General features: G+C 35.0%; 1 protein-coding gene across 7 annotated transcripts in view; it reads right to left on the minus strand.

Moving 5' to 3' along the window:
- The window catches only part of Hbp1 (HMG-box transcription factor 1), a 36,459-nt gene extending 11,208 nt beyond the window's left edge, over positions 1-25,251 (minus strand). For 2 of the 7 annotated variants that reach the window (XM_071612924.1, XM_027926492.2), the window contains exons 1-9: positions 25,194-25,231; positions 16,500-16,683; positions 14,150-14,378; positions 11,557-11,698; positions 10,999-11,110; positions 10,802-10,914; positions 8,108-8,264; positions 7,164-7,308; positions 1,255-1,572 (exon numbers count right to left, since the gene is read on the minus strand). In XM_071612924.1, coding sequence (XP_071469025.1) covers positions 1,255-1,572; positions 7,164-7,308; positions 8,108-8,264; positions 10,802-10,914; positions 10,999-11,110; positions 11,557-11,698; positions 14,150-14,378; positions 16,500-16,683; positions 25,194-25,208 — 1,415 coding nt within the window. In that variant the 5' untranslated portion in view covers positions 25,209-25,231. Of the gene's footprint in view, positions 1-1,254; positions 1,573-7,163; positions 7,309-8,107; positions 8,265-10,801; positions 10,915-10,998; positions 11,111-11,556; positions 11,699-14,149; positions 14,379-16,499; positions 16,684-17,288; positions 17,440-20,134; positions 20,242-21,133; positions 21,204-25,035; positions 25,162-25,193 lie in introns of those variants that run through there. The other 5 variants (XM_071612938.1, XM_071612945.1, XM_071612952.1 and 2 more) reach the window with 5 other exon arrangements.
- Positions 25,252-25,640: the final 389 nt, after the last annotated feature.

Raw genomic sequence — 25,640 nt, forward strand, 5'->3', positions numbered from 1 at the left:
GTTCATTTATCCAGAATTATAAATAAATTTAGAAACCATCCCTGCTGATACTCGGGGGTGTTAGGGGATAAGACTGATTAATGTGGTATAGGCACAAGAATCTAGTAGCTACATGTCAAAGGACACTAACAATTAGTACCAGATATGTGCAACAAGAATGCAGCCCTGCACCTGTTACTAACACTCTATGGATGGTTTCTCAGATAAAAAATTACTTTAAAAAACAAGAAAGTTAAAAGTTATTCTTACAAGGTCTTTAAAATTTTAAGTGTATTTCAATATTACATATTACTCACCAGAGAAAAGATTTCCAAACTGAATTTTTAAAAAGCACTATAGTTAAACCCACTTTTTTTTTTAACTGATGAAGAAATGGAAGACTAGAATTTTAATGTCCAAAGTCACACAAATGACACACCCAAGAGTTCAAAAACTGCACTGAAAAGGCCCTTAGAATGCTTTACTCAATAATTCTATCCTACAGATTGTAAAGAAATAACAAGATGCTAAGCCAAAGCTATTCATGTTACTTGTAATATTTTGTAAGGGAAACTGTGTATTAATGCAAAGATGCATATAGGATGAGAAGCTTTTCTTCTAAAATGTAAATACTACTTAAGATCTCAAAATACTCAAATCTGAATTTACAACTGAATTGTGTGATTAATCACTTAACTTATGGTACCAAAGGTAAATGAAATGGCTGTTTTGATCATTAGAGAAATAGGAAGACTGGAAGAAGAGAGCTTTAACATAAGAGAGAATATGATTGGTTTGAGAGTGACAAAGGACTCAGATGAAGTAAGGCTACAGGAAACAGTAGGCAAGATTTGAGTTCATTTTTATTTCTGGGCTCTACTAAAGACGACTCAAAAGTCAGTTTTTTGACAAATCTGGCAGCTTAGACAAATTGCCAATGGTTGCACATTCCATATTAAGACTCAATTATAAAATCCTTGAAATATGATACAAGATAGTGCTAGATTTCTTCGATAAAGATACAATCTACCAGGTAAATGATATTCTTATTTTAAAAGGTAGATCCTTGCCACTGAAAGAGCCCAATGTATTATCGGTCCATTTATTGTAAAGTAAAACCTGACCCAAAATATTCCACTTAAACTTACTTTAAGGTCAACCTAATAGGAAGAATTCAAATAAAGCTATTGAAAAATAAAATTTACGTAATATCCCAGTTACCGTGAAGTGTTCTGAAATATTAATAATTATAATCAGAATTATTACTATGTTTACCTGTTATCTTTCCCTGGATACATCTGAGTATATTCAACTCTGTATTTTTTGGCAAAAAGCATGAAGGCATTCATTGGTCTTTTGCACTTATTAGGAGAAGTGGCACTCACAGTCCCTGAGCTGTGGTTTTTGACAGCTTTAGCATACAAAGAATTGGAAGAGAGCTGTGATGATCCAGGTGAGCCACAGTTTTTACTGAATCCAGATCCTGCAAAGTCTTGACCACCAGGTCCTCCACAAGACAAAGATGCACGACGCTGACGAGCCATACTACTTAACACATAAACTGCAGAAGAATCCATAGGTGTGAAGTCATAGCTAGAAAATTTAAGAAATTTTATTAACATGGTTTTAATTCAATTTGGATTATCCAAATTCTAAAAAAACAGGATAAAAAATATCCTTAACATCTGATTAGAGAGTTAACACATCTTTCCTTATATAGTTTTTCAAACACTACTTTTAACTTTTGCCATCAATAGTTGCTTGTATAATAAAACCTTATGTATACATTGACTAAAATAATTAATTTTTAAAAACTCGGCAAATCATGAAAAAGTTCGAAACAAAAAAGATTCCAAATCACCCAAAATAATCTAATTGGTGTATTTTATTCATAGTAACTCCTTCAGATTCCACAAAACCCATTTATCCTTTAGATTCATTTTTTGATAAATCTGACAATCTGATTTTGTAGCCTATAGGAACCTAAATCTAGAAAAATTAAAAATGGGGTAGCAGACAGATACTAAGGACTAACTACTACAGAGGACAAAAAGTTATATAAGGGCAGCCAAAAGCTGTTAATGTGGCTAAAGGAACTTAAAGAGCACTATAATCTGGTAATCTGAATAGGTACAGAGTCCCCAAACAGGCCCTTTCAAGAATTATAACATAGCCTAGTATATTAAAAGTTCATAGTAAAAATACACCTTCAATCAGGAAAGGCCCTGTTTTCTTTTGTGAATTCAGTTTTACATAAGCATGGAAATAAGCTGTCCATATTCTGTTTCCTTTCTTCACTAAGTTTGCTTAGAGAATACCATTACCCCCTCCTTTTATATGAAGAAAACCCTGAGACATAAAGTATTATTCACCCAATGCCACAATACTAGGATCCAAATCCAAGAACTGTCCCTCTCCAAAGCCCCAGGTCTCTTCACCAATACATGGGGCATTGCCATTGACTATAAACTCAAGGTAAACAAACATTGAGAATATTAGCTGAAAATATGAGTAAATGTAGACTAAAACCTAATGATATACCAGTCAAAAGAATTAATTTTTGCTTCAACAGTGTTAACTCTTCCTATACATTCTACTTTCTTGTCAGAAAACCTTTTTATTCAGTGTTTATTCTGAACACAGCTGTTCCTTTCCCTGAAACAGAAATTCTGGCAATACATCAAAACAAGCTGATATTAGCTATAGGAATAGCATCTGCCCAATGATGCTCAATCACAAACTGTGTTTACAAGCTTCTCAATTTATTGTTGACTTCTGGCTCTTACCAAGCTAGAAACAAACATCCTTTTCTGAAAATCGTGATCCAAAACCCTGCCCTGAATCCCTCCTTGTACCTGAGAATTTATTCCAGGTTTCTCCTGGACTGTTTGTTCTACCTCTCTTTCCTTTCTGCCCTCCCTATACCAGGCATCATCTCCCTAAGCACCCACAAATCATAATCTAATCACGATGAAATACTCTTGAACAGACTGGAAGAGTTAAATGAAGCAGAGGCATACCATTTACTATAGTGAAAATGATCTCTACCAATTTTCAGCCATGCAATCAATGTCTTTGTTCTTAAAGGTACTACATGAAATAAACGTACTTATATTATTACTCCGATATTAATAAATGTTGGGGAAAACTTATGTCTCCAACATTAATAATGTTGGAAAATCTGTATTATTTTCCATAGATAAAAGAGCTTAAGCCCCTCCCATATAAAGTTTAGAAAAATAGCAAACTTAGGCACTGTAAATGAATAGGACACAAAATTACTCATCTATACTAAAGAAAATTATAATTTAAAAAACCAAAGACAAAGAGTAAGATAATTACTAAAATTTGAAAACTCCACCATCTAGTGACACAAATCTATCCTCTATTTCTATTATGGATACAAATAAAATATTCAAAGAACTAGACTGGAAGCTAAGAAGCATGTTCATGTCTTAGTTCATTTTTAAATTAATTCTAGAGAATGTAATAATGTAAAATTGTAATTGGGTTCAAATCCCAGCTCTGCCACTTACTAGTAATAGGACCTTGGGCAAGTAAAATAAAACATCTAGTCTCAGTTTATTAACTGTAAAAAAAGATTAACAGAAACTATAGCAATGTTGCTGAGAAAAAAATAAATGTAAAACACTTAAGGCAGATGCTGGCACTTAGATTAGTAGGTAAGAGTACTAAATTCTTTACAAGGTCAATGCCTGAACTGGGCATGTTACCTTAAGATCCTCTCTCCCCCCCACCCCCACACAAAGAGAGTGATGAAGTGTGAGTAAATTAACATATAGTAGAATCTCAGTCAGTTATCACATTGCCTGAAAAAAAAAAAAAACTTTACAATTTCCAAAGTGACTGTTATAGCCCTGCCTGGTACTTCAAAGGTTGGCCTCAATTATCAATTTCTCAGAATGAGCTTCTTCAAATTCTGCTCTCACTTCTACAGCACAATCACAAATTGTGTTTAAAAGCTTATCAATTTATTATTGACTTCTGGCTCTTACCAAGCTAGAAACAAATGTCCTTTTCTGAAAATCATGATCCAAAATCCTGCCCTGAATCCTTCCATGTACCTGAGAATTTATTCTAGGTTTCTCCTGGACTGTTTGTTCTACCTCTCTTTCCTTTCTGCCCTCCCTACACCAGGCATCATCTCCCTAAGCACCCAAATCATAATCTAATCACAATAAAAGTTCAGTCAGCTTCATACTCCTTTTTCATGGCTTCTCATAAATGAAACTGCCATCTTCCACTCCTTTCAGGGAGAGGGAAGAAGGCATTGCTTTTATATTGCAGACACTCAACAGTAAAATAAGACCATTTTAACGGTATTATTCAAAAGGAAGATCCCTCTTAGAAAAACAAGAGGTAGATAGCCAAGTTTTCCTTTTTGCTTTAAAAGTTTTGCATCATGTAATACTTGATATATTAAAATGTATGTAACAAAGTTATGAAGCATAAAAAGAAATACTAGGGAATCCAAAATCTAAATTAAATTGAGTATTTCTAATATCACTAAAATTACAAATTTACTATCCCCAAATAACTACTCTCCTTAGTGGTTTACCATTCCTTCATTCTCTCAGAAATTTTATTATAAAAATAATATACTGGTTATAAACAGTATAGTAGCACCTTTATTTTATTTATTTGATTTTATGTGGTGCTGAGGATCAAACCAAGTGCCTCATATGTGTGAGGCAAGTGCTCTAACACTGAGTCACAACCCCAACCCAAGCTGTTCATTTTATTAACATAATAATATTTTGTGTAAAAGACTTAATAGGACTGGCTGGGCAGGTGACTCATGCTATTACTGGGGAGCCTGAGGCAGGAGGATCACAAGTTCAAAGCCAGCCTCAGCAGCTTAGCAAGTTCCTGTCTCAAAACAAAAAACAGGCTGGGGATATGGCTCAGTGGTAAAATACCCCTGGGTTCAATCCCTGATACAAATATATATTTTTTATAGGCCTGACAACTATCCTTTCAAAAATCTGCTTACTGGGTGGGCCTTTGACTGCCACCTAGAACTTGAATTTTAAGAGAATTCTCATCATTTCTACAAATAATAAGAGTACTTTACTATGCTTAAATTGTGTACAAATAATACTCTGAACACCAGATTTCCTTTTGAAAGTTTGGAATCTGGGTACATGCCAAACAGAGACAGCCTATGTGACCAGCCCAATATTCTGGGTCCTGAGTGTCCAATAAACTTCCCTGGCAGAAAACATAAATAATGTCATAATTCACTGCTAGGGGAACAAAGAGTTCCCTGAATGACTCCACTGGGAGAGGTTCCCTGGAAGGCTAGCTTCATCCAGACTTTACCCCGTGTTTTTTCCCTTTCTTTATTTTGTATTGTACTCTTTTGTCTTAATAAATCATACTCATAAGCACAAGTATATGCTAAGTCTTGTGAGATCCAATCTGACCAGCAAATCATTGAACATGGGGATGGTTTGGGAAACCTGACATGATTATATAATGTGTACCATATATAATATATAAAGCTTATATAATAAAACGTAATTACATTTATGTTATCAGATACGTTTCTAAAGAACAGGATTCTATAAAAATGAATTATACTGTGTATGTTTCTAAGACTAATTTTTTATTTAACATTATTTTTAAAATAGATTCATGTTTTAAAACGCGTAGCTAAGGTTCGTTCATTTTTCCAGATAGAAAGAATTCCACTCTAAGATTGTATCACAATTTATATGGTAAAATCCAATTAATTGTTATTAATATTGTTTCCACATTTTTGCTGTGAGCAATACAGCTATGAACTTCTTTATGTATCTCCTTTCACAAGTCTACAAAAATTTATTTCTCTAGGGTATATATTATAGGAATAGAATTGCTGATATTCACTATTACAATATAAAGCCAAACTATCTCCCCAAACTTTTCTATCTGGTTACATTCTTACCAAAATATAGGAATAATTACTGATATACACACTAAAACATATGTAATCCTTAAAATTTGTCTCATTTTCTACACTTTTTCAAAGAAGAGTATATTTAGATCCAATTACTGAGCAAATGGCCTATGTCAAGCCCTATGCTAATTGCTTTTTAAATAATAGCCTCAATTTCCTTATAATAAATGTAATAACCTTATATTAAATAGAATAAAATGAAATCTATATGCTAAGAAACTTTTGAGAATTCTCTACTTTGGGCCCATACCTACCTATGGATTTGATAACTATCATAATGAAAGAATAATTCTTAAAATCCCTAATATCTACATATATGCTTTCTTTGGATAACTTGTGGGAATAGATGATCAACTATCCCATTTCGCCCAGGACTGAGGAGTTTTCAGGAATGGTGGGCTTTTAGTGCTAAAACCAAAGTCCCATATAATGGGGAGAGTTGATCAGCCTTTCTGAGTTTTAGGACTTGTGGGGTTTTGTCCTATTCTGCCACTTAATAGCAAGATGATCTTAGGAAGAACAGTGTCCCTCTCTTAAGTCTTTCCCAATGTCAATTTTTATTTGGTGTCAGTTTTATTATTTGTTAAGCCATGTAACTAATGATCTTGGTCAAAATGAATATTAAACCAAGATGTAGTTAAGAATCACACCCCCTAAAAAAAGAGAAAAAAAAAAAAAAAAAGGACACGGTTGTGGTCTGGTTCGAAACAACTACTTTTCTTGTTTTTGATTCTGGGACTGAACCCAGGGCCTTGTGTACTCAGTTACATCCCAGTGCTTTTAAAATTTTGAGATATGGTCTTGCAAAGTTACCAAGGCAGGCCTCCACTTGCAATCTTCCTGCCTCAGAGTGGCTGGTGTTTCAGAAGTGTGCCAATGCACCCAGCTGCAGTTTTTTGATCTATTTTTTTCAATATACCTATGAAAGTTGATCTGTTAACTAGTTCATCACATAACATGTGATATTCTTCCTAATCTAATCCTAAACATCTTATAAACTCACTTTCCTATATGAGCACTTTATACAAAATTCATTAGCTTATATTTTTAATTGCCTGATTTTTTTTTGTTTAATAGTGTGTGTTTATATACTTTTCTCTACGTCATTCTTTCAATTTTGAAATCATTAAGGTTTTAATTTCCTAAATGTTTGATGTAGCAATTGCTAGGGCTATTAAGGATAAACTTTACTAGAAAACAAATGAAAAAAATCCAATATTACCTTTTAAATGTATCAAAAACACCTGAATCATCAAAATTAATGGCATCAGGGTGTCCAGGAGGTAGACATACATCGCCAATATGAATTTCACAACATGGAATGCCATGCTGTACCACAGTCAAGCTTGGATAAAATGATGACCAACCTAAAGTTAAACAAGAGTTGCATAAAGAATGAGAATTGACAGAAAGAACCTAAAGTATGTTATAAGATATATTTCTATATCTTAAAAATAAATTTACTATTTAAAATCACAAAAGATATCATCACAATAAAGAAAATACTAGGTATTTCCTTTCAGCAATGTAAAAGCCCTCGATGCTAATTTAATTCAGCATTTTACTTATATAAAGATCTCTACCAATTAGCCCTTCTATTCAGTCTATAAGACTGTAAATGATAAACGGTGATGAGACCATGAAATAGTCCATGAATTATTAAAGTATGCTTAACGTGGTGTAATTGTAATAAGGCTCTTAAGAGTGACTCAGGTTTATAGCATATTTGTAGCTCTAAACCAAAATTGTGGTTATCGAATACTCCATTCTCCAAACTATACTAAAATTGTTATTTTTAAGCTTCATGAATCTGAAATTTCCGATATTCACAGAAAGTAAGAGTTTTGCCCAATTATTGCTAAGATACTTAAGCACTACTAAGTACTATCAGAAGAATTTCCTATAGTAGTTTAGTTTGGAATAAATTTTCTCTTCAATTTGTTTTTTTAATCATCAAAGCCATAGATAATATTAAGAAGCATTCTTTAAAAAGTTACTACACATTTGGGCTAGGGTTGGGGCTCAGTGGTAGAGCACTTGCCTGGCATGTGTGAGGCACTGAGTTCGATTCTCAGCACCACATATAAATAAATGAAAAAAATAAAGGTACATCAATATCTTAAAAAAAAAAAAAAAAAGTTACTACAAATTCAAATGAAGCCCTACCTTTATTTTTAACATAGAAAGGGTGGTCCAGTTTACACTCTACAGTAAGTAAGCCATCTTCTACTGTACCAGGATCAAAAGTCAACTTCAGTACAGACTCACCAAATGATACACTTTCTTCATGTGATAACAACTTTAGACCATCAGAACCATAACCCTGAAAACATATGCATAGAGTGAATGAATTGGAAATGCTCAACACACAGTGATGTTTCCATTATGTGTAAGACTTCGTGGAAAAGGTAAAAAGAGCTTTTGACTGAGCAGTGAAGAAAGACACATATGTAAGTGAGTAAAACATAGAAGGTAGCATGGAATAAGCATTTTTAACTCAAGTATAAATAATGCTGGTGGAGTTTAATAAAGGAAGATATTGATTCCAAGAGAGAATAGAAAAAGGTTCTAATTCTACTAGAACTAAGATTTAAAAGATGATGGGCTGCTAATGTGGCTCAAGTGGTAGCACACTCGCCTGGCATGCGTGCAGCCCGGGTTCGATCCTCAGCACCACATACAAAGATGTTGTGTCCACCGAAAACTAAAAAATAAATATTAAAATTCTCTCTCTTTCAAAAAAAAAAAAAAGATGAATGAAATTTAGGTAAAAGGGCATGCCTTGCACCAGGAACAGTTGCATTTAGCAACTTCTTTGAGGAGTGCTAAGTATTTGCTAAAAATACAGTGAAGTCCAGAATTGGGGCAAATGTGACTGAAAGAAGAGGTCAATTAGCAGAGGGATCTTAAAGACAGTCAAGTGCTTAAACTTTTCATTTAGAAGGTACTGAGAAGTCAATGGAAGTATTTTATTAATATGACTGTGTGTGTGTGTGTGTGTGTCTTTATTTTAGTTATACGTGGACACAATATCTTTATTTTTTAAAATTTATTTTTAGGTGGTACTGAGGATTGAACCCAGTACCTCACATGTGCATGGCAAGCACTCTGCCACTGAGCCACAACCCCAGCCAAAGACTGTAAATTTTAAGATGATAATGACTATAAAATACAAAGGATATGCTCATATTCAATAATTTGAGGATACAATGAGAGATACACATGACAGTCCTGAACTGTCAAGTGCACTGGTAGCAGAAACAGACTAAATTTCAATTTAATGAATATTTGTTGAGCATTTAGTACACTCCAGGTGGTGGGCCCTGAAAATACAAACATTAACAAGACACAGAAAATTCACAGAAAAATAAATACACTGATGGCTAGATTATATTTCCCAATCACTATTACAACAGGGCATGAACAAAGTAATGAACTGACAGAGAATGACTACTGAAAATCTTTATGGAAAGAGAATCAACTGAGTACAAAGGGAGAACAGGGAATAGTAAAAGACAATTTCATGATTTTGAATATGATCTTCAAGAAGATAATAACTTTTTTTTAAAAAGGAGGAAAGTAAGCCAGAAAGGTGAAGAACAAGCTATGTTATGGTCATACTAAGCTGAGTTTGAAGAACTAAATGCTATTCATGTAGAGATGCTGTTCATGCAGAAATGTCTTAACATGCAGTTGGAAATGTATAGCTATAGGTTTGGGACATATTTGTAAATAATCAAACTATAAAATCTTCTCTTACTAGAGCTACATGATACTTTAAAAGTAGTCCAATTCCATTTTACAGATCAGAAAGCCAAGGCCCAGAGGGATTAACCATATGCTTAAGCTCAGTCACAAAGTTTCTAGAAGAGCTAGAGAGAAGACCCAGGTTCCCTGATGCCAAGTCCACAGTGTTTTCCACTGCATGTATGGAGGTGCTGCTGACATATAATCAACAAACAGTGGTGAAGAGGAACAGAGCCTTGTATTAGGTACACTTGCCACTATAGGTAGACAGGCAGTAGTCAAAAAAGTCTGAGAACTATGGCAGTGTTATGCTACTTAAATCACAGGAAAACAATGTCAGGAATTAACCTGGTGTGTCAACTGTTGCAGAATAAGCAAAAGTTTCCACTCCTAGAAATTAAAATAAAACCAGTAAACTCTGAGACAATTTTAGTAGGGTAGTAGAAACCACAGTCAGAATACTATGTACTTTATTAGAAGGAAGAGTAACAGCAAAATGGGGACAACAAAGGCAGCCAAGTTGAGACTATTTTTCTACTAGTTTTCTAAGTTGAATGGTTGAGACTACTCAACAGCAAAAGAAAACAGAATCAAAAAGGAAATTTTAAACAAGCACATTTCATATCCCTATTTTCTTTGCCTACAGTGAAGACAGAAAAATTTAAAGATTTCAAAGTAAAAGGAGTCAACAGATATTTACCCTAATGTTGATCACTACTGCTTTTGCTTTCAATTTAGAAAATGATAGTATTTTATGGACTCATTTAAAAAGTAACAAAATAATCAATTGTTAATTACCTATAGAGGGATTAACCACTTTGTAGACTATCTAAGACAAGGCTTTGATTAGTTTATTTATTATTTATTTTTAATGCCAGGTTAAAATGACAAAGTATAAAATGTAAAATATTCAAAGTATAAAAAAGTGCTAAGATATATACTCTTTATCCTATTTTGAGAAAGTATAATTAATTTAGGTAAGTCTAAAGTCATCATTACTGTCCATCAAGCTAGCAACAATGCGTGGTCATAAAACTTCTACCTAAAATATAAGATGCCATTGAAACATAAATATTTGAAAGATCAAAAATTTGTAAACAATTTTAAATCAACCTTGTGAGTGCCCATTTGGAGTTCCTCCTCATTATCACAGCCTTCAGCTCTAGCAAAATCTTCAACATCTTGCCATTCCTTATTGCTTCCCTTATGAAAGCACAGTCGTGTGCCTAAAGTTTAATTAGAAAACAAATATTAGACATGTGATTAGTGAGCAGCACAAGTAAGCTGTAAAAACTGACACATTTCTTTACCTTTCAAAAAACAGTGCCAAACAGTTGAAGGCCAGGAATTGCACCATCCCAAATCATCATCATCTGACAGGGAGGACATACAGAAGATGCCAGATTCTGACTCACTATTTGCCTATGGAGAAAAATATTATAAACTTGTTTATTTTTGTTTTTCTAATATATCTTTTTTTTTTTTTGCTACTGGGGATTGAACCCAGGGCCTTATTATGCAAGGCAAGCATTCTAACAACTGAGCTATATCCCCATTCCTCTAATGTATCTTTTAGTACCCATTTTCCTCCCAAGCTTCCAAATAACTTCATCATTCTAAACTAAGGGGGAAAACACTTTCAAAAACTGAAGTTTCTGTACCTTTTGGTTTAATGTGCATTCCCATATGTAACACACTTTCCTATCCGTAGAGCTGCATATAAAATCCAATCCATATCACTAATAGAACAATTTGAAACAATATTTCCCATCTATACAGTCTTCAACAGAATTTCTTAAATGTTTTGTTAATGTATTTCAACTGTTTGAATAAATTTAATAAAAGTTTAACCTCATGAATAGACTCACCCTTTCATGTCTTACTGGTGTTTCCTCCTTCCAGTGGTGGTGAGGGAAGGCTGGCTCACTCTTTGAAGAAGAGGACACTGGTGGAGGTCGTGCATAGGAATGTAAACTTTTGCTTGTTGCTATGATGTGTACAGGAGATGATCTAAAACAAAGCAGCAAGTTTTACTATAAACCATAGGTTCTTAAAGTAGATCCTTCTTTTTGATGAAAAGAACATCACATTCTAAGTGCTAACATCAATAAATGTTAGCTATGCTAACATCAATAAAGAGCAAGATGTTATTTATAAAAATGTTATTGCTTAACTTCTTACCCAAACCCACTTCACATAGCAGATTTAACAATTTTTATTTATTTATTTTTTGCAGTGCTAGGGATTGAACCCAAGACCTCACACACTCTAGGGAAGCACTCTATTACTGAGCTATAACCCCAGGCCTTAACAGTAAATTTTAAATTACCACTGTTTCATTTATTTATCCCATTCATTTTTATCTCAATACAAATAAATGTGTGTATTTTTATTCATAAATGATAATACCCCATTGCAGCTTCCCATTCATTTCCTTTTACTTTCATATACTCAATAAATCTCCATATGTTTACAGCATCTTAAGCTTAACATGAGCAACACTCAACTGCTTATCTAGCAACCATTTTATCATTGGGCAGACACTACAAACTGCCTTAAGCAAAAATGCTTAGACTTATCATAGCAGAAAGCAGTCTACTTGCCATTCCTTGCAACTGGACACTACATTATATTTTTTAATATAAACCCGTTGAAAAGCAACTACACATTATAAGGTCTAGTTATTTCTCTCCTAGGACCGCCTTTAAAAAACCTGACCCCTTCTCATCAAGTCTCTTTACCAGGCAGTTTTCCCTTTAAAGAAGCTTCCAAGAATATACTTTCACAAACAGACCCAATTTTAATGAGAGTGTGACAGTAAGAAACAAACCTACAAGAAATTAGAGTCATATGTAAACACTGAGAAGTTTGAAAAGAAGTAGAGCAGAAATGCCAAATAAGAATGTAGTCCTTGGGGCTGAGGTTGTATCTCAGTGGTGGCGTGCTTGTCTAGCACCTGTGAGGCACTGGTTTAGATCCTCGGTACCACATATAAATAAATTAAATAATGGTATTGTGTCCACCTATAACTAAAAATTATTTTAAAAAATGCAGTCCTTAAAAGAAATTTTATTAGCCCCTCAATTTTCATTTTACCCCCATTAACATTATTATTTCTATCTATGTAAAAATGCTCTTTTAAAGAGAAACTAGGAAACTACATTTTGTTTTCATGTTTATATCACTCCTGAAATTAAAAAGCCCCTAAAGTTTCCATGCATTTTATCATACTCTCCAATCACTTTTAGACTGCAAGAAACATGCTAACATCTGCCCACCTTCTTTATTACACATTTAGATATGCATGAAGTATTAGAGAAGGGCCAAATGGCTTTAAATTCCTTTTGTTCATCCATGACTTCATGAATAATGGATTTTTTCAGTTCTTCTATTTAACAATTTAAAACAGAAATTGTGATATTCTAAAAAAGGTATGGGGACAGTACTGGGGTTGTAGCTGAGTGGTAGAGCACTTGTTTAGAATGTTTAAGGCCCTGGGTTCAATCCCTAGCACCATCAAAAATGGAATAATAAAATATAATGTATGGAGCCTAAATATTCTATCAGTATACTCTATCATTTTTTACTAACAGTAATGTAAATCTGGGCATTTCTCTATTATAAACTGCCTAATTTCACCCACGTTTTTTTTAGAGATAAATAATGAAATGTTATCCACTTAGGTCTCCTGAGGAATGATAGTGGGAAGCTTTCATAATTTTACAGCACAGCAACTCATTTTCTTCAACACTGGTCTAGATATATGAAACAGTAATTTTATCAAGAGAAGTCCATTTTTTTAATATTAAAAAGATTTGGGAGGGGGTTTCTGGGGATTGAACCCAGGAGCACTATACTACTGAACTACAACCCCAGCCCTTTTTATGTTTTTATTTTGAAACAGGGTCTCACTCAGTTGCTTAGGGCCTCATTAAGTTGCTGAAGCTGGCCTCAAACTTGTAATCTTCCTCCCTCAGCCACCCAAGTTACTGGGATTACAGGCATGCAATCAGCAAAAGGACAGGTAAGACTACATAGATTGAAAAAAATAAACCTAGACCAAAAGGAGCCAAATTCAAAGTTTATAAATACTTACAATACAATGCTCATTCTAACTATGGTTCTTCAGACAAATTAATTTCTATCTTTGAGCATGAAATGTATAGTAATAGTATTTCTCAGTCTAATATATTTTTGATAACTTTTTGATGACATTTACCAATTTTTTAAAACTTTTTTCATAGAACCTTGATCCAGTTCTTAAACATATGAAATCATGATATTGAGTGAACTAAGTCTTTGATCATTATGAAACAAAGAGCTTATTTCTAATGACTTTATTTTAGTTTATGTTAAACATCCACAAAATAGTTAATTTAAAATTTTAATTTAAAATATTCTTATAACATAGCTTTTTAGAATTATAGAAGTTTTAAATGAAAATACAATAAATGCTCCTACCTGTTGTAAAATGAGCACTGCATAAGTGGACTTTGTGGACTCGTGGCAATATTTGCTAATTCTGTTAGCCAATCCACCTCATTTTCACCGTAAGTATTTTCCGATATGTCTGAGGTATTCTGGTTCCAAGATGGTCTTGGATATTCTTGATGAGAAACATCTGAATTTAGCTGGTATATGGCAGATTGGGTAGAATCACTTTGAACAGCCTGAAGTTCAGGAAGATCATCTGCAAATATGCACATTCAATATTTCAAAAAACAAATTAATAATACAATGAATAATATTAATATTTCAGCTAAAAGTCATCAAATTTAGCAAGTTCATTTTATGAGAAGAAAATCATAAATTCAAAATTAAACAACGTATTTTCTTGAACAAATTATTTTTTTAAAATGACATTTTGTTATTTAAGGGTTAATAGTCTGATCAAGAAGTAAACCCAACAAATGTGATGTGAAAATGGTTCATCACCTAAACCATGTAATTACCACAAGTGTTTTCACACTAACAACAGGGCTCACTCTGTGTTTTCTGCTCTTCCTCCCATTTTTTTTTTTGTACCTTACCTGGAAGTAATCTATACACAAAGACTTTTTTTTAACATTAAAAAGTTACTGAGGAAAAACACATCGTGTGTGTGTATATATATGTAGTTATTACTTACATACTGATTGACTTGCAATACAGATAACTGCAACATTAAAAACAACGATTTCCAAAGATGAGAATGTAGATGGTATTTATTTTTCAGTGTTGCTTACACAAATTTGTGTTAAAGCTTTAAAATGTGGCTGAGGATTGAAACCAGGGCATCACACATGCTACATAGGCAAGTGCTCTACTACTGAGTTACATCCCTAGCCCCAAAAGTATTTCTTTTCATTAAGAAATTCTGAACTCAGTAATACTTTCTGGCTATTTTTTTTTTCTATAAATATATTCCCCAAAAGTATATCATGATAAACTTTATACTCTCCAAAAGAAAAAAATAGCACTACTACCCAAATAACACTACAAACAACAATGAGTTTGGAAAAGAAAAAAAAAGAATTCAAGAAGTTAAAAAAAAAAGGAGACAGAAAAAGAAAGATCATCTGACAGGCCTTAAAAAAAAAAAAAAAAACCAGCCTTCTCTAGGAAACACATATAAACTGAAAACTATATAATCTATTGGGTCTCTCAAACATAAGAAAACTCTTCAAGTTGTCTAAAATGTCATCCGAAAAAGTAGGTACAGTTCCTATTCAAGCAAATATTTCAGAATATCTTACAAAACTCAAATTGCTTAATTAAAATTAGTAATTCAGTGTATCAATACTTAAAACTGACTAGAAGTTACACCGTTTCATGAAACAGCCAAGGAGTTCTAAAAATCATATCAATTTAAGATAATTTCACCTCCAAATTCTCACACTGGTGTAGCTACTTCCCTCCCCTCATTGCCAACACCCTTTGACCATCATTTCTTTATTATAAAGGGTTCCTTTCTGTCTTTCAAGTACACGAAATTAACTACTTTCTGAAGTCATGGATGGAAGGGGCTAAATTTTTGACTCCCTGAGCCTGATTTCCTCCTGAAACCTAAAACAAGATAGTGTTCCTTGTACAACAGGAACTATTACTCAATGATATTCAGGTTCTGAAAATCCTTGGCATTCAAACAGGTCCCAAGACCTTAAAGATCTCCAAATTCCCAAACATTACTATAGTATATAATCTCTTCCTTTTATTTCAGCATTTGTAAAATAAGGACAGTCCTCCTCTTCAGAGTTGTTAATGAACATTAAAGGCAACTACATATTAAATGGAGACAAAGCCGAATTGAAAAGCTGGGCTGCAAGCCAAGGGCACTCATTTTCTCCTGAACACCAGCCTCAAAGCAATACAATTCAAATCACCCCTCAACAAATCTACACAATTCTACAGGTCACATATTTCCAGAGTAACTCAGCAAGAATGATCACTTTAAGGTACAAGGGTCCACAGTCATTTCCCTATTATACCAACAAATCAGCCCTGAAAAGCTCACTGGGAGGATGTTTCAAAATTGACATATTTAAAAAAAAAAAAATTAAATAGACTATTTCTATTTAGTAGTCTAATCTTTATACACAAAACAAAGCATTCAGTTTAATAACTTACATGAGTCTATGATAACTATAAATAGCTCAAAGTCACTTAGATTTTTAAGTAATATTTTAAAAGCAAGAATCAGAGAATGTTGTGTATTCCTAATACACAAAAATAAACTTTTTTAGCCAGTGAAGGTTAAGCAGAGAAGTTAACTAAATGTGAAAATTAATTTGAATCTTAGTAAGATTCCTAGATAATTTTAAATTTTGTTTACCAAGCTCCATGTGCTCATCACAGGAGTTATAGCCAGGTGAAGATGGCAAATTCTCATTACACTGTAGCAACTCCAATGAGTCATTCATTCCTGAAGCTCTCTTGTCCATCACCAGCAGGAGTTTCTGTACTGCATTAGGCATCTGATTTGTCTTCACTTCCCACACCATGTTACGGTGCTCCGACTTAAAAATAATAAAGAGGAAAAAATTATCAAGTTATGTGATTTGATTATCACTAAGTGTAAGATCAAAGACACATCACTATGTTACATTTTTAACTTAAATCACATATTGCCATTTATACCTTCCTCAATTCCTCTGGACCATGACAAATCCCTGTCTTGGCCTACAGCTGTGTATTCTGTACTAAATTACACCTAATTACTAAAGGATTAACATCTTGAATTAAGATTTAGTTTTAAATAATAGCTATTATACATATTTATTTCTTCAAGCTTGTAACTCTTTCAGATGCAAATATTAAGACTAATGAAACTTTTTTTTTCCATATGTATCTTCAAATTCAAAAGAAAATTAAACCCTCCTCAGTTAAAGTTAAAAAATAAAGATTGGAGGACTATTCTGATTTTTTTCTTTTTTTTAAAGACTATTCCATTCTATTTATTAACTGTGTTCAATATTTTGTTTCCTCATATTCTGAAATTGAACAACTTTAACACACTTAAATTATAATCTCTAAATAATATTTAAAATTTTCTTTAAATGGCCATGCTACACGTATCATATTTTTAAAGAGAATCTGGGATCTAGCCATAATAAAAAGATACCTTTGATTCAGAATAGGCTGGGAGGAATAGATGAATTCTAGATAGGGCAGAGGGGTGGGAGCGAAAGGGAGGGGGCAGAGAATTAGCAAGGATGGTGGAATGTGATAGACATCATTATCCAAAGTACATGTATAAAGACACAAATTGGTGTCAACATACTTTATATACAACCAGAGAGATGAAAAATTGTGTGGTATATGTGTAATAAGAATTACAATGCATTCTGCTGACATTTTTTAAAAATCAATTAAAAAAATGACCCTTATCCTCAGATTATAGAGTACTATTATACTATGGTTTTTGTTTTCCTTTCATACTACAGATTCTTTTTTTAATTAATTATTTATTATTTATAGTCATACATGACAGAATGAATTTTGACATATAATACATATATGGAATACACATACATCAATCATATTGTCAATTCTATTCTGCTGCCCTTCCTATCCTCCTTACTCCTCCCCTCCTCTCCCATCCATTCTCTCTATCCAATCTAATGTGACACTTTTTTTTTTTCTCATTACAACATCATATATGTATTCTGTATAATAATGAGGTTCTCCTTCCATCTTCCGGGCAACTCCCCTTCTCCTTCTTTTTCCCTCCCACCTCTCTTCCCTATTTAGTGGTAGTCTTCTTCTCGTGCTCTTCTTCCCTATCCCATTTTGAGTCACCCCCCTTATATCAGAGAAGACATTCGGCATTTGTTTTTTAGGGATTGGCTAACTTAGCATAATCTGCTCTAATGCCATCCATTTGCCTGCAAATGCCATGATCTTGTTATTTTTTAGTGCTGAGTAATATTCCATTGTGTAAAAATGCCACATTTTTTTTAACCTATTCATCTATTGAAGGGCATCTAGGTTGGTTCCACATTCTAGCTATTGTGAATTGTGCTGCTATAAACATTGATGTGGCTGTGTCCCTGTAGTATGCTCTTTTCAGGTCTTTTGGGTATAGTCCAAGAAGGGGAATAGCTGGGTCAAATGGTGGTTCCATTCCCAGCTTTCCAAGGAATCTTCATACTGCTTTCCAAATTGGCTGCACCAATTTGCAGTCCCACCAGAAATATATGAGTGCACCTTCCCCCGCCCCATCCTCGCCAGCACTTATTGTTGTTTGACTTCATAATGGCTGCCATTCTTATTGGAGTGAGATGGTATCTTAGAGTTTTAATTTGCATTTCTCTGACTGCTAGAGATGGCGAGCATTTTTTTCATGCATTTGTTGATTGACTGTATATCCTCTTCTGAGAAGTTTCTGTTCAAGTCCTTGGCCCATTTGTTGATTGGGTTATTTGCTTTTTTGTTGTTTAACTTTTTGAGTTCTTTGTATACTCTAGAGATTAGAGCTCTATCTGATGTTTGAGGGGTAAAAATTTGTTCCCAGGATGTAGGCTCCCTATTCACCTCACATATTATTTCTCTTGCTGTCATACTACAGATTCTTATAGTGGTAAATACAACAGTATTTGAAATGGATAACAGTAAACAACCAGAAAGCTATTCAGTTTCAGCTGCTTCTTTCCTGGGAAATATGACAAGCCACCCAACACATCTCAATACCAATCGTGTATTATGCCATTACTTCAAGCAAATAACAGTTTGTCTATCTAAAAGATGTTTAAGGCATTTAAAAGGTTAATATATAGGCATAAAAAATAAAATTCATTTTTCCTAAATACAAAAGGTTAATACAACGTACTGATTAATTAGTCTTAATGTACAGTTATAGCAAACCTGCTGAGGTACAGGTAATTTCCTACAAAATGGATGGTTAAAAGAAACGGGATTTTTCAAGTTTCAAATAATATTTCTGAGTCTCTACCTAATCTTTAAATTAAAAAAAAATTAAGTGAATTAAGTTTAACCAGTGATTCTCAATTCAACTCTTGTGGCATAAAGAATCATGTATGCTTTAAACAAATGATACCCAAGCCCAATCCCCAGAAGAAATGATTTGTTCTGAGGTCCAACACTGTGCACTGGTTTTCATTTGTTTGCTTTCAAAGGAATTCCAAGCATAGTGTGTTAACAACTACTGGGCTAAAAATAATTGCTAATTTTTTTTTCATTAAGAAAAATGTCCATTTATTTAATACATATTATGTATATGGCATATTAATTGTAACGTTAGATCTCAATGGTAATAAATGAAGACTCTCAAGGAATCTATACATTCATGAAAAAATCCAAGCAAATGACCCCCTTTCTGCAGAGCAGGGTGGTTTCCCAGTGAGAAAAAAACTACATTAGTAAGCTCAAACAGCTGGCCAGTACTGGGTAAGACAAGAAATATGCAGAATCTAGCATCACCAGAAAGTGGGATGGCCTTATGTGTTATGTGGTCATAGATACTAAGCTTATAGGTTATTATGTGGAAAGGTAGACTAAGATGTGAATCTCTGATCTTAGTTTAGGAAAAATGAATTTTCTTTTTTCCTTCTTTTTTACCCCTAAGACAAGAGTAAGGACTCTGAAATCAGGCTGAGTTTATGTACCAGATTTTCCACTTACTAGCTACGTTCCCCTTAATTTATTTAAGATCTTCGTGCCTTTTTGTAAAAAAACATTACTATACATTATTATAAAACTCAGTAAGAAGGTAAAATGCTAAGAAACACCCAACACAAAGCAAAGTAATGTGGCTAGTATTGTCATCAATTATGAGACAATGGGGAATCACTAAAGATTTCTGGATAGGGTTTTGACATGATCAGTACTACACTTGAAACACTCTTTTTGGAATCTATGCAAAATCATACTAAAACACTACATGAATATGTAGAAACATATTCATATATTTAAAGGTAGGGTGCAGTTAAGAAAAAGAAATACACTCACATTCTTAATTTCTATGTAAGCCACCTGCCTCCAGCTTCTTTTGCAAGAATTCTCATAAAAGAAAAGGTAATTGGTAGTATCAATGCAGATTCCTTATTTGGTAACTCCTAAGACAAGAGAGGAACTAGTCATTCTGTGCGAGTTCTTTTAGCAACTAATATTAACAGTTGAGATAGCACATAGATAACTCTTTGCATAGAAATCTATTCAACATCTTAAACATACAGGACATAATTAAACCCATCTTGACTAAAAAACCTTCTGAACAACTGTACCATGCTTTATATATATAGATTTGAGCTGTGTAAGTCAACTCCAAATGAAATCTTACAGTTTAAAATTTTCCTATTTTTTAACCTTTGTTATGAAATTCAGAGGCTGTACTACATCTCTCTCTCCCTCTCTTCAGTTATCCTTTGTGTATAAACAGTACTGTTCCTGGGGTTCACAAAATAGATGCAATCTGTCTTGTCTTCCCCCCTCCCTCTCCAGAACTCTTCCCAGCTAGATTTTTTTTTCTTCCCTAAAAGTAGGTCATCCAATCATCATTTACAGTACACTAACATCTCCTTGTAACTTTATCATTTCTTTAACACCTTGTCTTAGTTATCTACCACCATCCCAACACTCTTTGAATGAAGTTGGAAAAAAAGGATGACTTTAATTTCAAAACACAGCTACCTATAAATAACAAAAGGGATAAAATACTTATTGAACTTAAGTTCTATGTATTTGCACCTCTCCCTACTCAAGGTAATCAAAATCTGGTCATCAGCTGAAGTTTTGCTACTACACACCTACTATACCCCAAAAGAAGGCCTGGACTTAAAGACAGAAGACTTGAATTTCACTCTTGCTGGCTGTGGACCTGGGGCAGGTAACTTAACCTTAGCCTCACAATACCTCTACTTATCTCACAAGGGTATTGGAGAATTAAATAAAATACATGAAAACAAAATATAGGGGCTGGGGATGTGGCTCAAGCGGTAGCACGCTCACCTGGCATGTGTGGGGCCCGGGTTCGATCCTTAGCACCACGTACAAACAATGATGCTGTGTCTGCCAATAACTAAAAAATAAATATTAAAAAATTCTCTCTCGGAAAAAAAAAAAATATATATATATATATATATATAAACCATATACAAATGTAAGTTGTCTCACTTTTCTCTGTCAAACTATTTTTCCCTGAAAAACTATTCTGGGGAAAGAAAACAAGGACTCTGACTTGGGAAAAGAATATGGAAAGAGTTTTTATTCAAAAATACTCGCCACCATACATTACACCAACTAGACATTCGTTTTGAAAAACAGTTGCTCTTTCAATTATCTCCTGGTAGAGCTAACCCTATTGTTTATTTATGATTTTGTATTCTGCTTTGGGATTAAAAGATTCAACAGAACTTGCCTTGTATTTTCGTTAACTCTGCATGTGTCATTTCTTCACAAGATCAGTGATTTTTAAAGGAAAGAATAAAATTCTCCTATAGTTGTTGTGTTTTGAAAGGTCATGTTCAATATTTCAAATTTTACTGGATAGGGGCTGGGAGGCCCTATTGTTTTTGGTGTGCAAACTTTCAGAAGCAAATATCCACAAAGTCTTACAAAGGAGAGGAAGACTACAAACAGCTAAGTCAATGAGTGAAAACGGGAAACAGGGGTTTACAAATGCCTACCTACCTATAGAACATTTCCACATAAGTATTTATGAATTATACTTTAAAAAAATTTATTTAAAATTCAAAACAGCTCTGTAAACAATATATTATTATGGAGGGAAAAAACAGGACTCTGACCATTGAATGGGACCATTTGCTTTTTGGAGAACCAAGGGAAAAAAGACAAAAGATATAGATCAACATAGGTTAGATTCCTGCTTCTGAAGTGCCTGTTCTTTCTGAATCCTTACTTTTCCATGATTATGCTATGATCTTCTATATGTTCTCCTCTAATCCTGAAGACTTTCATACCAATTCTAGACTATTTGCTCAAATTATTTTGAAAGGGTGGGTGAAGAGAAGGTAATGTGCAATTACTATACATCTCTGACAGGAGGAATTAAGGTATTTAGAATGTATTACAAGATAAAACATGACACAGCAGACAAACTTACATAAACTATTCCAAATGCAACTTTCTAAACAAAAGCAGTTGGGTGGCCTTAATACAATTCCTTAATATTTCCACTGAAACTTCACTTCTTTTACAGAACTATTTCTACAACTCTTGTCTGCCACTGTGTAAAAACAATAAAATCCCACAAATAGCAGGGTTGTTTCCTATACTACCGTAGAATAACACTTAACACCTTTATGGCCCTGAACATTTTAATTTCTATGTCTGAATTTTATTTGTAAAAGAACTAGTCCCTATCTAGACATCAGAATTTTAGGTAGAAAAGATACTACATTCCACATCCTTGACTTGGCTATACATTGCTCAATCACATCTATACAAGTTATCAGTAGTTTTCACATCTATACAAGTTATCAGTGGTTTTCATGTTTATTCAACATGAAATGTTAATATTGATGAATGTACACAGAACTCATAATACCATTAAGCAGTTACAGGACTCTATAAAAACCTTGAAATCTAAAAATTCATATTATATAAACCTGTTTTCCTATATTTGTTATCCTATATATTTTCACATTACTAATAACTTGAGAAAAGCTTTTCTAAGCTACTGTCAATAACTTTTAATAATTCAATTAATCAATATTAGAATTATTTTTCTAATTTCAGAAGAAAATACTATTAAATTATGACTGGAAGCACAAAATAAAGGCATATCAAAATATGAAGGAATACTAATTGTCAGGCAATTAATAAACAAGAAAAAATATGCCCATCTTCCTGAGTTTTGTAATGGGTGTCAGTTTAAAATTTTTTGTAATTTCTTGTCATTTATTTTCCCATTTGAATAGTCCTTTTTTTAGTTAAAACACAAAAAATATTTGGTCTTGTCTCATTGACATGGTAGTAACTTCTTTTTGATAAGGTATGCCTGATATTTTCATTTCAAACAGATATAAAAGAAACCAGCTTGCAATTCACTGCAGAAGAACCTTCAGGGCACAGCAGTTTATTCATTCATGAAGTACATGTCATATGCCTTCTTTTAGAGGGCACTTGGATAGGGAGGAGAGTCCAAAGAAGTTAAAATACAGTGAAGACAATTGGATGCTATCATGTTTGAATTCTGAAAAGTTCAAACCTTGACGCTGGTGAGTGAATGCATTCGGAAAATTTGGGTAAAAGTACCCTTTTAACTAATTTATGCAGGACCTGGAGAAACTAACAATGGGGAATGCTTTTCAAGTAGAAAGAAAAAAGCAATGTGATTCATAAAATTAAGATGAAAAAAATTTCCTTCTATAAACTGGCTGTAGCTCAGTGGCAGGGCACTTTCCTAGCATGTGTGAGGCACTGGGTTCTGGTTCCATACAAATTATATATATATATATATATATATATATATATATAAAATAAATGATTAAAGACCATTTTGCCTTATAATGGTTAAATTATACCTTCCTCAAAAGTATAAAGTAGCTCAAAAACTTGAGCGGCTTTAATTCTTTTGAAAGTACTCAAATTTCTTTGAAACTTTATCAAATATTGCCAACCCATCAAGAACTTAGTTTAATAGAAGAAACCAAACAGATCGTCCTAACACTCTTCTTAGCAAATAAACAATGGGGGGGAAAAAAAGACCAAAACATAAGTAGTTGGTGTTAAAATTATTATTAGCTTTCAAAAGGCAATTTTAATTTCAAAACCACTGTGTTGAGTCATCGTTACTGTTATTTATTAGAAAATAAATACAAAGAACTTCGCCAGAATTGTTGGTAGGACTCCATAGCTTCTCAATAGGTAAAACTTCCTTTTTAAAAAGCCCCCTTCCGTTCTAGCGTCAGCGGCATCCTGAGTCAATAAACTTTGTGTACTGTCAGTACTTCTTTTGAAATGGACTCTAGCTGAAAACTCCCTACGAAAGACATCCAGAGAACTTAGAGCACACAGCGGAGAGTAAAATCCCCTAGACAGCAAGCAGCGTTTAAAGCTACAAAAACCCTGCTGCTGACTCCGCCAGGATTCTTTCTTGTTTTGTTTTAATCTGCCTGCGGCAGCAGCATAAATTAAAAGGCGGAGTCTGGAATCGCCTGCCAAGCCTCCTCTCTGGGTCACAAGGAGCAGCGCCTCCCAGTTCACGCCAAGTCCACCCCCACCCTCTTTCGCCATTCATAGCGCTCCCCTCCCATCCCCCCATCATGTGATCGCAGCCTGGACGCCAAGCTTGTTTTTCCCCTCCGCTCAGCCCCACCGCGCAGGCGCCTCGGAGCCCATTCATTCGAACTGCGTAACAATGAGCCCCGGGGCCCAGCGGCTACCCTAGCTTCCCACCTCCGCCTGAACCCCTCTTGGCCCAGAACAGGACCGCACTTCACTAGGGTCCTCCACCCCGGTTCTGCCCCTCACTTGTGGCTAGCCTCCGACCCTCTGCCAACAAGAAGGGAGTTGAAATCAAACTTTTCCGGGGCAACTCAGGTGCCGCGCCGACCCCTTACCCCGCCCAGGCCGGCCCGTTCTCTGCGCCGGGCCCGACCACCCACCGCGAATGCGGCCCAGACCGCGGTTTTCGCCCAGCCTCTTCCTACCCTCCGCCCCGAGACCCCAAACGCCGACACTGCGAAGCCCAGGTGAGCTCGCAGAAAACGCCGGTCCGATAGACTCGCCGCGCGCGGGCAGTAGTCTGACAGTTAATTGCCCCCACCCTAGGGGCAGCCCTGGAAAAAGAGGAACCCGGACCCGAGGTCGCCTAGCCGCCCAATCCCCTCGGGCTCCTGCCCCTCCCTTCCCCACCCCCACCCCTTCGGAACAGAAAGACAACAAACCCGCCGCAGAGTGCGGGCAGCCTAGTCGCGGGCAGCTGTGGCGGCGACACCCCCACCAGAAGCTCGTGTACTCCCTCTCAGGCTGACGACGCCTTCTCCGGCGCGCGTTACTGCTCCCGTCGCGGCTCTTACTCCTCAACCGAAACTTTCCTACTTACCAAACCCGTCGCCATTACCAAGTCTTTCAAGCTTCGTCTTCCCCCTCCCCTCAACCCCCTGGGGGTTGAGCCTTCGTGCAGCTCTTTCGCCCTCTTATTGGTCTACAAAACTGCCATTCTCTCTTTCCACTTTCCCATTGGGTGATACCGTGGTCCGTCTCGGAGGGCGGGCATGTATTGACTTTTGTGTTGTGTTTACTGGAGGAGGTGGCCTGTCAATCACTGGAGTAAGCGCTTCGGATTGGACTATTGCCGAGACTCTGGGGACCTGGGCCAAACTTTGCCCCCGACATGGATTGTGGGTTCGTAGTTTCAGCCTCATTTGTTAGCTGAGAAAACTGAAGGCGGGGGGAACCGGTTGGACTACACATCCCAGAAGTCTGTGCACAGCACAGTCTTGATAGTAAACAAGAGTCATAGGGACACGTGTATCAGCTCGTTTGTTTT

The sequence above is a fragment of the Marmota flaviventris genome, chromosome 1 (genome assembly GCF_047511675.1).
Source record: "Marmota flaviventris isolate mMarFla1 chromosome 1, mMarFla1.hap1, whole genome shotgun sequence".
Lineage (NCBI taxonomy): Eukaryota > Metazoa > Chordata > Mammalia > Rodentia > Sciuridae > Marmota > Marmota flaviventris.